The sequence below is a fragment of the Asterias amurensis genome, chromosome 18 (genome assembly GCF_032118995.1).
Source record: "Asterias amurensis chromosome 18, ASM3211899v1".
Classification (NCBI taxonomy): domain Eukaryota; kingdom Metazoa; phylum Echinodermata; class Asteroidea; order Forcipulatida; family Asteriidae; genus Asterias; species Asterias amurensis.
In genome coordinates this window covers 8,327,267-8,341,334 of record NC_092665.1, presented here as the reverse complement: position 1 = coordinate 8,341,334, position 14,068 = coordinate 8,327,267, and the positions used below count along the sequence as shown (strand labels likewise).

Genomic DNA, 14,068 nt, shown 5'->3' with positions numbered 1-14,068 from the left:
ATTATTATTAGTATATATACTAACGCAAGCTTGGTAGTCTAGTGGCAAGACATCAGGGCCCAATTTCATAGCGCTGCGTAACGGTAAGCACATTTTTGTGCTTAATGTGCTTACTGTAGCAGAAAAATTTGCTAAGGTGCAAGTGTATTTCACAGGTTAGCAGAAAAATTAGGCCGCCATATTGCGCACTTACCACGGATTTGCATTGTGACGTCATTTATTTTCGTGCAGTAAGCACCGGAAGGTAAGCACCGGAAGGTTAGCATGCCTTTTTATGTGCTTATGGTAAGCAGTGCTTTGAAATGAAAATCACACAGTAAGCACAAAATCGGCTGCTAAACAGCGCTATGAAATTTGACCCCGCTCCAGAATGGCAAAGTCTTGGGTTCAAAATCTTCAAAAAAAAAAATGAGCCTCTGAAAAATATTTGGGAAATACCGAGTACATGAGTGCGTTTAAGCACTTAAATGTAACCCTACTGATGTTTAAAAAAAAAATAGTATTTGGGTAAAAACCCAAATAATCTTCTTTATCCTGAATGCAACTACAGTACATGTACTAAAACCGCTGCAGTACTGTACCTGATGCTAATATACACAGGCAAGCCTAGCTATCAGGCAAGCCTAGTCTGGCCATGCTATCAGCAGCCGATTTCACAAACATTATGCGTAAGTCCAACTGCGCAACGTTTATGGCGTGTTTCGTGAAATCGGCTGCTGCTCTAGAATGGCAAAGGTCCTGTGTTTGAATCACACCCAAGTAATACGTCTGTTGGGGAAGTAAAGTGTATACACTATCTAACACACCTTGGTATATGGGTAAACACAAATAATAACCATAATGTAAGACAACTGCCCCTGTACATTAAATGTGAAATATAAAGGAAGGACAGTTGCTTGTGGGTTTTGTATTACATACCTTCCATCCATTACTGAAATGACATCACCTTTCTCAATACGAAGCTTATCTGGATGATCTTCATCTGTTTTATGTTGTGCTTTCATGTCTGTAGGTTGCATCTAAAGGAACATGTATATATATATACACTGCAGATTAATACATTTTCAAAATTCACTTGAATTGGGCACGGCTCAAATTTTACACTGGACCAAGGCCCTCGACCAGAGTTGGAGTGTTGGGCCTGCAAACCCATGAATGAGAACAAGTCTAGCGATCTTGTGTTTTTCAATTGAATAATGAAGCACACTGAGTAATATCTTTAAAAAAAAGACAAGTGATGTTTTAATGTTGCCTTTGAGTCTGATAAACATCCTTTCAATTCTATTTTGAGAATTGAAACACATCAACAAATAAAGATAAATGTGATAAATTTTCTCTTACATAGAATAAGTCTTAGTGTTCAAATAAAAACCGAATGCACATTTAACTGTTCTGGTTTGGATAAGACAATAGTAATAACAATAGTACAAAGTAATAGTATACAAATATTGAGTGGCTCAGAGTGGAATGGGAGGAATATTATCGCAAGGTAAAATTTGGACTTTTCTATTTCACAAGGCGAAGCCGAGTGAAATGGAACAGTCCAAATAGGTCGAATAGGTCTTTTTGATCGCCGGTGCGGATGGGAGTAATAGTGAATGTCACGTGAAGTAAGTTCCACCAATCAAATGACAAGGATCTGTATGTCAGTTACATAATAATAATTATAACAACAATAATAGTACTAGACATAGAATTTTTGTTTATTACAAAAACACGGGGTTCGGTTGAAAGTTACGTGATGACGTAGTTCAAAAACATTGAACCATAAAGATGATTTTTTTTTGCAATGTGGTGTTATTTTATAGTTAAACTTATATCACACTTTTTAACAACTCCCTGTTTCTTCACAAATGCAATATGTTTGTGTGAGTTTGGCATCAGTTTTTTTTTTGCAACTTATAAAAGCCCTTTAAAAATCTAGCTCACCCCTGCACTGGATGCTGTACACAGGTTTGATAATCAACAGCGCCCTCTTTGGTGGACAAAAGAGAGCGCTGTTGGGAATTCCCCCAAAATCGTTCCATATGATTTTTACAAATTTCAAACGTTGTTTTATTGTTATTTAATACCCGATGACGTCATTTTGACGTAATTAGGCATGTGGGGTCTTGATACTAAGGTTCAACTATCTGTTGAGTTTCAAGGTTAAAATCGATCTCAATCTTGAGTTATGCCGTAGATAAGCTCAAAAAAATTTTTTTGATGAAAAAAACACAAAGGCGAACTTTGACCCAGGGTAGCGATCCGGAAGTTACGGTCATACGATTTTGGCATTAACTTTTCAAATGTTGCTCAAGTCTTTATCTATCTGATGCCCAGGTAAGAACATCATACATGTGTAGCTTTAATATTCTTTGAGATACAGCAACAAGCAAATTGTCATTTTTCAACATTAAAAACCTTGTCATGACGTCATCAATGATGTCATCATTCCCAAAAATTAGCGGTTTCATCTACTCACTATTGTCTATGAACATAGTAAGTTTGAAGTTTGTACAAGCTTTACTTTTGTTTAAAAGCTCAAAAGTTGTTTTTTTGATGTAAAATACACGAAGGCGAACTTTGACCCAGGGAAACGACCCGGAAGTTAAGGTCATACAATTTTGGCGTTAACTTTTCAAATCTTGCTGAAGTCTTTATCTATTCGATGCCAAAGTATGAACATCATAGCTTTAATATTCATGAGATACAGCAATAAGCAAATGGTCATTTTTCAACATTAAAAACCTTGTCATGACGTCATCAATGGCGTCACCATTCCAAAAAAGTGGTGGTTTCATCTACTCACTATTGCCTATATAGTAAGTTTTAAGTTTGTACAAGCTTTACTTTTGTTTAAAAAGCTCAAAAGTTGTTTTTTGATGACAGCAACAAGCAAATGATAATTTTTCAACATTAAAAACCATGTCATGGCGTCATCAATGACGTCATCATTCCCCAAAAGTGGCGGTTTCATCTACTCACTATTGCCGATGTACATAGTAAGTTTTAAGTTTGTACATGCTTTACTTTTGTGTAAAATTGCTGGAGAAGTTTCGGAGAGAAAGAAGAAGACGAGGGAAAAAAAAACAAAAAACATAACAATAACAATAGTTGTTCGGCTGTTAGCCGAACACCTAAATAATAATACTAAAAGTAATAGTAATAAAAATAGCAAAAAGTAATACTAATAGTAATAATAATAACCCTCAAGATCTATGTAATCTATTCCCTGAATAGTCCTGTTGCAAATACCCTGCATTGTTAATCACATTTAACACCACCGTTGATCGTCTTATGTCTTACCAAGCAATTGAACACAGGAGTGATCATAGTGGGAGAATTCAATCGTCTTGACTTACAAGAAATCGTTTCTAATACGTTTGTGCAAGTAGTGAAACAGCCCACTCGAGACAATGCCTTACATGTCCATGTACATTACAAGTTAGTCACCAATATCTCCAAACTGTATGATGACCTTTAAGTTATCTTACCGAATGGACTGAGTGACCACCGCTGTGTGATGATAAAACCGCACTTCCCATGTTCCCATTCACAACACAACACTTAGGCAGAAAGTACGACCAATATATAGTTGACGCTACTCGGGCCTAACTCGGCTGGAGACGTTGTGACCACGGGTTTGTCCAATGTTAGAAATTCTTCTCTGCCATCCAGGCCGATCCAGGGCAGCTTGAACAGCTTGATCGTGTTTTAGGCTGATTGCGTTGAGGTCGTCTATAAGCTGTGATACGTAGGTGCAGTGGAGGGAAGGTAGCGAGAGGCACCTCAGGTCTCCGAAGAGCATGGTCGATCAAACGAAGACGACTTCTCAGCAGGGTTGTTGTGGCAGGTGTTATGCATACATCGAGAGTACAAGTCTTTGTTGGACAGTCGTACTGGAAAGTGCACACCGAGGCTGTAACGCGTGAGAGCTCGGCGAGACGCGTCAAAATTCTTGGCCATGGTGTCGGTGATCGCTAGAGCTTCACAGCTGTACAAAAGCACTGTCTCGACTGTGGACTTAAAGAGCTGCATTTTGGCTTTATCGCTGGCTACTCCATCCCACACAGGTGTGAGTTTTTCGAGCAGCGACCCATGCCAGCTGCCGTCGTCGCTGAATGGCACTTCAGCTATCTGCAACGTTGCATCCCAGGTAGCAAAAGTCATCACAGGATGCGAGAGGGAGGCCGGCTGTTGTACAGATGGTAGTGTGTGGAATGTCTCCAATGTACATGACTTTCGTCTTGCTGGCATTCAGACGCAGACCTACTTTGGCTGATGCTGCCTCAAAGCGATTTAGTTGGCGTTGGGCTACGTCCGGATTGTCAGAAATCAGCACGGCGTCATCAGCGTATGCAAGTGCGGGAATTTTCACGGCCGTCCGTCGTGCCGACATACACCTCCTCACACTGTAAGCATATTCTATGGTGAGCGACTGATGTAAGATGAAGTCCATGACAATGACAAACAAGTAGGGCGCCAATGTATCTCCCTGGAGCACACCAGATGTCGTGTCAAACTCGTGAGTGCAACCCGTGGATGTACGCACACATACAGATGTGTTGGTGTACAGTGACATTATTGCGTTGATGAAATGTGGTGGTGCGACCAATGCCAGATAGCAACATTAGAGTATATGGGTCTTGGATCCTGAATCACAATTGGTCAGAAGTTTACGATGTCAATGACGTGTCTGAGAAATGCACGCTCCCTATATGACACACTTCACCAATCGATTGACACTTTCTTCCCATCTTGCATAACCAAGATGCATACTAGGGGTAAAGTTTGGGTTACTCCTCGCATCTAGAACCTAGTTGCTAAGCGAAAGAAGGCCTTAAAGGGAAGGTACACGTTTGGTAATTGTCAAAGACCAATATTCTCACTTGGTGTATCCCAACATAAGCATAAAATAACAAGCCGATAAAAATTTGTGCTAAACTGGTCATCGAAGTTGCGAAAAAAAGATGAGAGAAAAAACACCCTTGTTGGACGCATTTGTGTGCTTTCAGATAGGAATAAAAGACTTCTGGCTAGAAGTCTTTAATTATTTTAGTGAGAAATTTACCTCTTTCTCAAAATCTATGCTACTTCAGAGGGAGCCGTTTCTCACAATGTTTTATACTATCAACAGCTCTGTGAGAATACGAACGAAAATGGGAGCTGCATTATTTCATGAAAATGATGGATTTGTGAAGAATATATGACGACCAAAACCCACCGCAGTAAAAATGTATGCTGCCGTGGAATGTGAATTTGTTGATATTAGCGACTTCTTGCAGGTAAGACTTGAGTTATGAAGCTTTGAAAATTTTCCGCGCCAGAAATGGACCCTGATATCCAGGACGTCACTGTAGTGTAATACGAAAGTGTAAGGCCACAAGGGCTAGTACGATGACTAACTTTTCAAAAGCTTTTGACTGAGTAGACCATACCACTGCTGTCACCAAGATGACAGACTTGGGTGGTCAGGTGCATTGGATTGCACAACTCTTGTCGGGTCGCTGCCAAAGAGTAAAGTACAAAAGAGAAAGTCTGATTGGTGTGAAACGGTGGCTGGTGTTCCTCAGGGCACTTAACTTGATGAACCTGTAGTGTTTATGGCACTTGTAAATGATGCCGCCATCGACAATCAACCAGACGACGACTCTCGCAGTCATGTCAACCATTTCAAAACTTCAAAACTGTAGTTGAGCGTGACACCCAGGGCCCTTCACTTTGATAAACTGTATTACAGTGATTTCCTGGTCTGCTAGATATAAGGTGATGGTCGATTTCTGGGAGGGGGGGGGAGTTTCAGAGTTCCATAATTCAAATCCTACAAGTAAGAAGCTACTTATTTCACCAGATTAACATACCACGGTAGCTGTCACAAGTGCCTTGTTTATTTTATGCAAACCCCAGTTAATTAGTTCAGAGTATGTTTAACTTATATTTTTGCTGTGTTTTACCTGTGCAAGGTTGCCTCTTTAAATTAGCTCCTTTAAGGTTGTCAGAAGTTCGATGGCAGACTAAGAGGGTCCCAAGAGGGCGCCAATTGTATTAAAATCAGGGCTTCAAGGTGTCAGAGAGGGCAGTATTCTGGGAGGGGCTTTTAAGGAATGTTGGTATTTACTTGTATTGTCCTTGGGAATGAGTTCCCTTTGTTCTGTATTGTTCTGGTGGAATGTGCAGTAGTTTCTAGCCAGTCTTGAGTTGAAGTTGAATGAAAGCAGTCCGTATGAATAATGTTCTGACTCAAGGCTCGCAACATCTATTCCTGTGTGGACTTTATCAATCCTGTGCAGATTCATCAGAAGTTTAAAATCCTGAGTGGATGAAACAAAACTTCCCAGAGCTTGTCCTGTGTGGACCTTATCAATCCTGTGTGGATTCATCAGAACTGTCCTGAGGCAAACTCATGAGGCAGACGCAGAACTGCTGAGGAGAAGCTGGAAAGAGCTCTAGCAGTCTAACGGAAAACTGCAGTATCGTCACTCAAAGAAGACGGGCAAGTAACCACACAACCCCCCGATATAATCAGAGAAAACTACGAGATTGAACTTTTACCTGCAATGAACAATCATGCATTGAGAGACAATTGGTGGAGGGTTTAAGGAAACAGAAATTAAGATTTCATTGTCTTAGATTGACTGTGCTTGATTTACGGATTTGTGGTGTAGGCATGGAGGAAGGAAGAGAAGGAGCTTGAACGGCACACCAAACCGCAGAGTAACAAAAGAATACCATGACAATGCCCCTGTCTGACCAGTGAAAAAAGATAGGAGACCTCCAGCTGGACGGCCGATTAGTGAGCGCGATTAGATCTCTTTGTACTCTGCACCGTTGCCTTTGTGTAAAGTTGAATCATTGGAGACAAGAATTGTGAACATACACTTCTTCATTTACCATTTGTGGTGTTTACATGGAAATATCATAGCAATTTTTTGCAGTTTTTGTGACTTTCCTGTCGGTGGTTAAAAATTTGGGTATTAGCACACGAGGGTGGTTGGTATTCAATTAGGTTTTTCGTTTTGGTGGGCAAAAGCGTACACAAAATTTATCAGGTCTCAAAAAAGTAGTTTTTTCTTTATTATATCCATATGACATACAACGCCATAGTTGCGTGAAGAACCAAGTGCGCACGCGCAAACTCATATACGCCAGGTAGCACATTCTTTGCGTCAGGTATAAGGGTGATTACGAGGTGTCGTTGTAGCCGCGGTACCACAGATCGACTCTTCCTTCCTCCATGGTGTAGGGAGGACAAAAGTGCACCTCAATCCAGAACAGTCGATCTAGGAAGAATCTTGTAGAATACAGTACAGATCTAGTCCCTAGCTTGAACAGAACTAGCTCATTGATTTGTATTGGGTATGATTTGGGTTTCTTTGACTTTGTAGGACATTATTATTTTCTTTGTTAATAAACTAGATCAATTTTGTTGAATGCAGACAATGTTTCACTAGGAATCATTTGTGTGTGTCTCGTCTCGGTCTAGCTGTACCATTGTATAGTCAGCCAGGGAAAATCCAGCCCCATGGTGTGACAGTAGCTTACATATTTTTTGCAGTGGATTGTTTTTTTTGTTCTTTCCATTCCATACCAATGGCAACCACCATCCCAAACGAATCCTTTCAGTTTTGCCCCACATTGGTGTAAAGGCTAAATTAGGTGATTAAGACATTCATCATTAACCATTAATATTTGAATAAAATATTTACCTGAACTAGTTTCTCCTTCAACTGTTTGAAAGTTGGTCTTTCAGCTGCAGATATGTGCCAACACTGCTGCATAAGCTCATATATGGATATGGGACAACTGACAGGCTTAGAAAGACGTTCATTTTCTTTATCAATTTTATGCAGAATCTGTAAAACAAGATTATTAGAAGCAGACAGTTAAAGCTTATTCCACAATTCAATGACTCAGGAGCAAAGTTTTTTGATTATTCAGCCTTCACCTGTGTAGTTCACTTGTTCCATACATGACAATCCTCGTGAGGCAGTATCATCAGCCAAACACCTCACAGAATGTCCTGGAACAGACATAGTGAAACCACCTCCAACAAGGGCAAGAGTTCTCTTGGTTTCCTAACATGCAAGATAAGCAAAAGTCAAGAGCCGCTACTACACCACCTTCCTTCGGCACATCACTGAATATGACAGCTATGCATGGGACCCTTCCATTAAAAAGAGCATCTCTTAAATTGAATGTGCCAGCATAGTGCTGATCGGTACATCATGAATGACTACTCCAGAGCTAGTAGTGTCAACATCATGAAAAACTACTCCAGAGCTAGTAGTGTCAACATCATGAATGACTACTCCAGAGCTAGTAGTGTCAACATCATGAATGACTACTCTAGAGCTAGTAGTGTCAACATCATGAAAGACTACTCCAGAGCTAGTAGTGTCAACATCATGAATGACTACTCTAGAGCTAGTAGTGTCAACATCATGAATGAATACTCCAGAGCTAGTAGTGTCAACATCATGAATGACTACTCCAGAGCTAGTAGTGTCAACATCATGAATGACTACTCTAGAGCTAGTAGTGTCAACATCATGAATGACTACTCCAGAGCTAGTAGTGTCAACATCATGAATGACTACTCTAGAGCTAGTAGTGTCAACATCATGAATGAATACTCCAGAGCTAGTTGTGTCAACATCATGAATGAATACTCTAGAGCTAGTAGTGTCAACATCATGAATGACTACTCCAGAGCTAGCAGTGTCAACATCATGAATGACTACTCTAGAGCTAGAAGTGTCAACATCATGAATGACTACTCCAGAGCTAGTAGTGTCAACATCATGAATGACTACTCTAGAGCTAGTAGTGTCAACATCATGAATGACTACTCCATAGCTAGTAGTGTCAACATCATGAATGACTACTCTGGAGCTAGCAGTGTCAACATCATGAATGACTACTCCAGAGCTAGCAGTGTCAACATCATGAATGACTATTCCAGAGCTAGTAGTGCCAACATCATGAATGAATACTCCAGAGCTAGTAGTGTCAACATCATGAATGAATTACTTGAAAATCTCTACAAACCCAAAGAGACATCTCAAATAGTCTGCACAACAGAACCATGGCAAATACTGAATATCTGAACTCCCAAAAACATTGTTGCAATAACTATTTGTTACCTGTGCGCCATTATAACCTAGCCATGGCTCCTCTCCAAAGGTAAACATCTCCCACAGTGTTACACCAAACATCCAAACATCACTTCCATGAGAAAACTGTCTTGTTTTCAAACTTTCAGGTGCACACCTGAAACATAATAGTGCATGGCGTGTTATAATGTACACTGTTTATGCAAGCCAATTGTTTTGTGTAAACATTTGTAGCTTCATGTTTGTTTTTAAGTGAACTGTTTTGCTATATTTTCTACTACCACGGAGTCCCCTGGGGTGGATTTCACAAAGGTAGTCCTAACTTAGGACTAGTCCTAAGCAATGCTAAGAGATAGGACTGGTCCTAAGTTAGGACCAGTAACTCATCCTAACTAAGAATTGGTCCTATCTCTTAGCATTGCCTAGGACTAGTCCTAAGTTAGGACTACCTTTGTGAAATCCACCCCTGGGCCCTTTTTCAGAGAGCTTCTTTTAAACAAAAGCACAAAAGGTTGCTTAACACAATACATAATATGTTCTGCACTGCTGGAGCCAAGAGCCAAGTACATGTATCAACTCTTTTGTCTCCTACCAGAAAACAGTTTTTGTTATAATTCTCATCGTATTTGTATTAATTCATGTCAACTCAGTGCTTTCTGACTGCTATGAAACAAATATACTTGGGCAAGATTTGTATCCACATTGAAGAGAAATGGCAATTTTTTGGTTTACTCCTAGCACTTAGAAATACCTGAATATACGATGTTATAAAACCTAATTCTTTATCCTCAATGCAGAGTTTTATTACATAAAATTTTTTTTTTTGCAATGGACCCAAACTGGCTCCAGGTAAAACAAGCATTTTAGTTCATAAAATTGGGAGACGAAAAAACATGACACCACAACGTATCTTTAAGTAACAGTCATAACCTACCACTACTTACCATGCATAAGGTACTTTCTTGTGCTCTGTCATGACATAATATGTGTCTGATGATGGTAATGCTCTCATTAGACCAAAGTCACCAATTTTAATCTGATTAGAAATGAACAATTCAAAACGAAGAAGGTAATGAGATACTTTAGTGTACCTTATGCCTTGGCACATTTGTATTTAAGTCAATAAATAGGAACAGGCTAAGCAAAGGTTCATTTACATACTGTCAATGTATTTGCTACATTCCTGGGCCTTGCCGGCCAAAGTGTGCTTGAATGTTCACCCTGCCCCACATAGAGTTCAGCAGACATGTCATTTTCAAATTATAGTGGAAGCCTGTTTACAAGGATCCTTGTAGGCCTATGTACATGTATGCAGCTCTAAACGCTTTAGTCTTTGTATATAAGCTGTTTCCACACAGTCCTGCAATCAGCTCTTGGTTTTGTTGAAATTCTGTATTTTTACCTGTTTCGTTGTTACGTTTACAGTAAATAGACAGATTGAGTAGTGCCACATGTATTGACAATGGTAAAAAACCTAAGAAAGCTCTAAACCAATAGGTACAGTTTGTGATATTGGTTTTTTCTGATTATTGACTCTTTATAATTGTCTATTATTGTGAATTGAATGAAACTTTCAGCACTTAAAGGCAGTTGTCCAATGGTGTACATATTGCTGTTGTATAATTAAAAAAAGGCAGACTTTGCCTCGATCGAACATCGAACACACGTGCAAGTACATGCAAGTCTTAGTCCTGAGTGTGTACGTTTCAACAAAAGTTTTTTCTTGCATTTTTCGGGCAATGCCGACCAAGTGTATTGCTGCTAGATGCAGCAAAACAACTATAGATGGGGTCAGTTTGCAAAGTGGTCCAGTACATCGTCTTTATTCAGCGCTGTACAGTGTACACTTCGAGCCGTCGTGCTTCGAATCCAGAATACAATGCACCACACTTTTTGACATGAAGAGAAAAGTTATTCTAAAACATGACACCATCCCAACAATTTTTCTAGCTAGTGGGAAGTCGAAAAAGGTACCTGAAAGACGTGACGAACCTAGAGGAGAATTTGCTTAATGTGAAAACAATATCGGGTAATGTTTCAACTTTAAGGGCATGTTTTAAGCTTACGTCAAGCGCCAAGCGATCTTGTGTTGGCACTGCATGCGATTCACCGTGCGGGTAATCCGAGTGGATTGCCCGCACAGCAGCAATAGTGCATGCAGACATGGTTCGTGACCGTAGCTCTGTACAATGTACATAGTGCATCATACCGATCAGGTACCCAGACATTTTCTCTTCAAATATCGCGCATCGATTGACATCACGAACAGCGCCCTCTCGGGTCGTCCAGGTGACTTTAACCAACTTGTAGAATTAAAGTGGATCAAGGTTTGATATTTCAAATTATCAAAAATATAACCCCAATAACAAACTACCACAATACATGTAGGTCTACTATGCTTTTGTATTGCATACATGTCATGAAAGTAGCGCAGCAAAAGGCATTGCACAGCAGACACTGTATATTTTCCTTATTTTTGTTTACTTTTCCCAGTTATATACAAGTCAGAAATTAGAATTTTGCTCTGGCGAAACTGAAAACATTGTGTTTGCCTTGTCCCATGGTGTGAGTGTGTGTGGGAAGGTTAACACATTCAAACCGGGGACCTATAACAAAATGGACACTAGGGTTCCAGGTTGGGTGAAGATCCCAATATGGAAAGTATGAACCAATGGAAAGTGATGCCAACAAGTTAAAATACTAACAGAAGAGGGGAACAGGAGCAGGTCCCTGATCAGACTGCAGCTGTTTACACACTGTGGCATTGGCCTTTTAGGGGTATTCTTGAACAATAGACCACACAAAGAGTCTTTGTTTTAAAACTTGGACATCAAAGAGGAATTCTTTAAAAAAGGGAAACAGCTTGACCCCATAACAAACCTGATCTGTTACAAGGAAGTGTGGACCCCAAAACTAAGGAGGTCTACGTAATATAGGGACATGAAACACTACCGTATTTTCCTGCGGATGTCTTATCCGACTTTTTAGACCCCAAAAACATCGGTCCGTCTTATCTTTCGGTGCGTCTTGTCTGCTGACGATTTATTTTTTTGTCCAGTTCAAATCAACGGTCTTTGTGTGAAGAATATTTACTCAATAATGCAGTCAAACAAGGCTATTCAGACACTGAGACCGTATTTTCGTTCGAACAATGCCGCAATCCCCCAGACGGTGCATAATGTGCATGAATGCAGCGACCTCCCGGGCGACGGATACATTACTACTCACACGCTACGTCAGTCTATCGTTGCAATGTTATCTGTATCAGCAAGGATCCTCGTTGTGGGACGTCGGATGTCAAGGGAGGGCCTGGGTTCATGTTGCAAACAACATTAACTTCAGACAGTGCTTTCTGCCCGCTGATTGGGCCGGATTTATGTTGTTAACAATAGACTGCATTGGATGATTGGATGAAGGTCGATATCTGCAGGCAACAAAATTACGTCTTTGTGTCAATGTACCGACACCGGGTGGCGCCCGGTGTTCTTTTGTGTGCGGTTAAACATGCGCCTTGTGCGGCGGTGCGCCTTGTCTGCTGCTGTTTGAATTTTTGGGGGGTGATTTTAGGGTCCTGCGCCTTGTCCGCCGAGCCTCTTAACCGCAGGAAAATATGGTAAGAGGACTTACACACGTACACACATTGTTTTTTAGTGTTGAAGAATGGGATTTTCCTTAAAATTACTCGACCCTGCTCGTTTAAAACGGCCATATAAGAACTCGTCGCCACTTTTTTAATCACCTATTTACAATCTTAACTTGCACTGGTCTGTATTTTTTCTTATTTGAAACTACTATCAAAGACTGAGTTTAATCTCAGGAGGCATTTGTGTTCTTGTTTCTCACTGGAATTGTCGTGCTGCTAACATAAACGACTGACAACCAAAGCAGTCCAAACAAATTGCTACGGCCATCAAATGTTAAGGGCATTAACCAGTCGTTTGACAAAACTCTGCATTAGACATGCTGTTTTCCAACCCCCAAAATGGGTAAGGGTAAATTTATACTTTCAAACTGTGTTTCAAACTGTGTTGGAAACCATAGTAGCAACCTCTTCAATTTTCAAAATAGCGTCAATACTTTTATCAAAATGGTGGCCATTTGCATAAAATACAACTAGGGAACTTAGAGTTTCATTTAAGTTTCTATTTAAGTAGGTTTGAAGACTCTCACACTTTCAAAAGAAGCATTTTCTAAAGTTGTTTAGAATGTTTAACACTATGGTATAAGTTAGATGTGCCAAACTTTATGCTTTTATCACAAAGTGTATTAGGTTTCCACTAGTCATCTGCTGGACTAGTAAGATTTAGCATGACTATCATGAGTATCACTGGATTGTCCATTCTGCATCTTCATAGGGTGGTGAATCAAGATTCATCACTTACTTTTTGGCATAGTTAAACAAAAAATTATGCAACAAGTCTTCATTATTTAAGTCCTTGTGTTGTAATGTGCAGCAATAAACCAGTCAGGCGTGACCGGGTTGTGCACCAGTACAATGCAAGCCCTGGCAACACAAGTGGTATTCCTGAAACCAACCTGTGTGCTGTGTCTCCTTTGAGCAATAAGTTCTTAATTGAGCCAAGGCATCAGCAGCAGTGCAGCATTTTTGAAAGATTAGCAGAGCTTATTGTTAAAAATAATGAGGCCAGACAACAGGTCTTCTAGGAGCTACAATCCTTCAACATGGTGAGAACTGCAACAATTACTAGACTTAGACTCTTCTGTGCACAACTTCAAACTTCACTTGAAATTACCTTATCAATAGAGGAAAGCAGGATATTCCTTGCTGCCAGATCCCTGTGAAGAAAGCGCTTTGCTTCAAGGTATTCCATTCCACATGCAATTTGTACAGTGTAATTGCACAGTGTAGTAATCAAGAATTCTTCAGGATGACTGTGAAGCTGATCAACTAGTGCACCCATAGAAGCAAGTTCAGTAACCTACAATGCACATTGCCAAGGATGATGAAACAG

General features: G+C 40.1%; 1 protein-coding gene across 1 annotated transcript in view; it reads right to left on the bottom strand.

Annotated features, from left to right (window-relative positions):
* LOC139950595 (uncharacterized) overlaps positions 1-14,068 on the bottom strand; it is a 55,803-nt gene that overhangs the window by 27,091 nt on the left and 14,644 nt on the right. The window contains exons 5-9 of the mRNA XM_071949350.1: positions 13,850-14,035; positions 10,040-10,131; positions 9,126-9,252; positions 7,689-7,835; positions 919-1,019 (exon numbers count right to left, since the gene is read on the bottom strand). Of these exons, the coding sequence (XP_071805451.1) occupies positions 919-1,019; positions 7,689-7,835; positions 9,126-9,252; positions 10,040-10,131; positions 13,850-14,035 (653 nt within the window). The remainder of the gene's footprint in view (positions 1-918; positions 1,020-7,688; positions 7,836-9,125; positions 9,253-10,039; positions 10,132-13,849; positions 14,036-14,068) is intronic.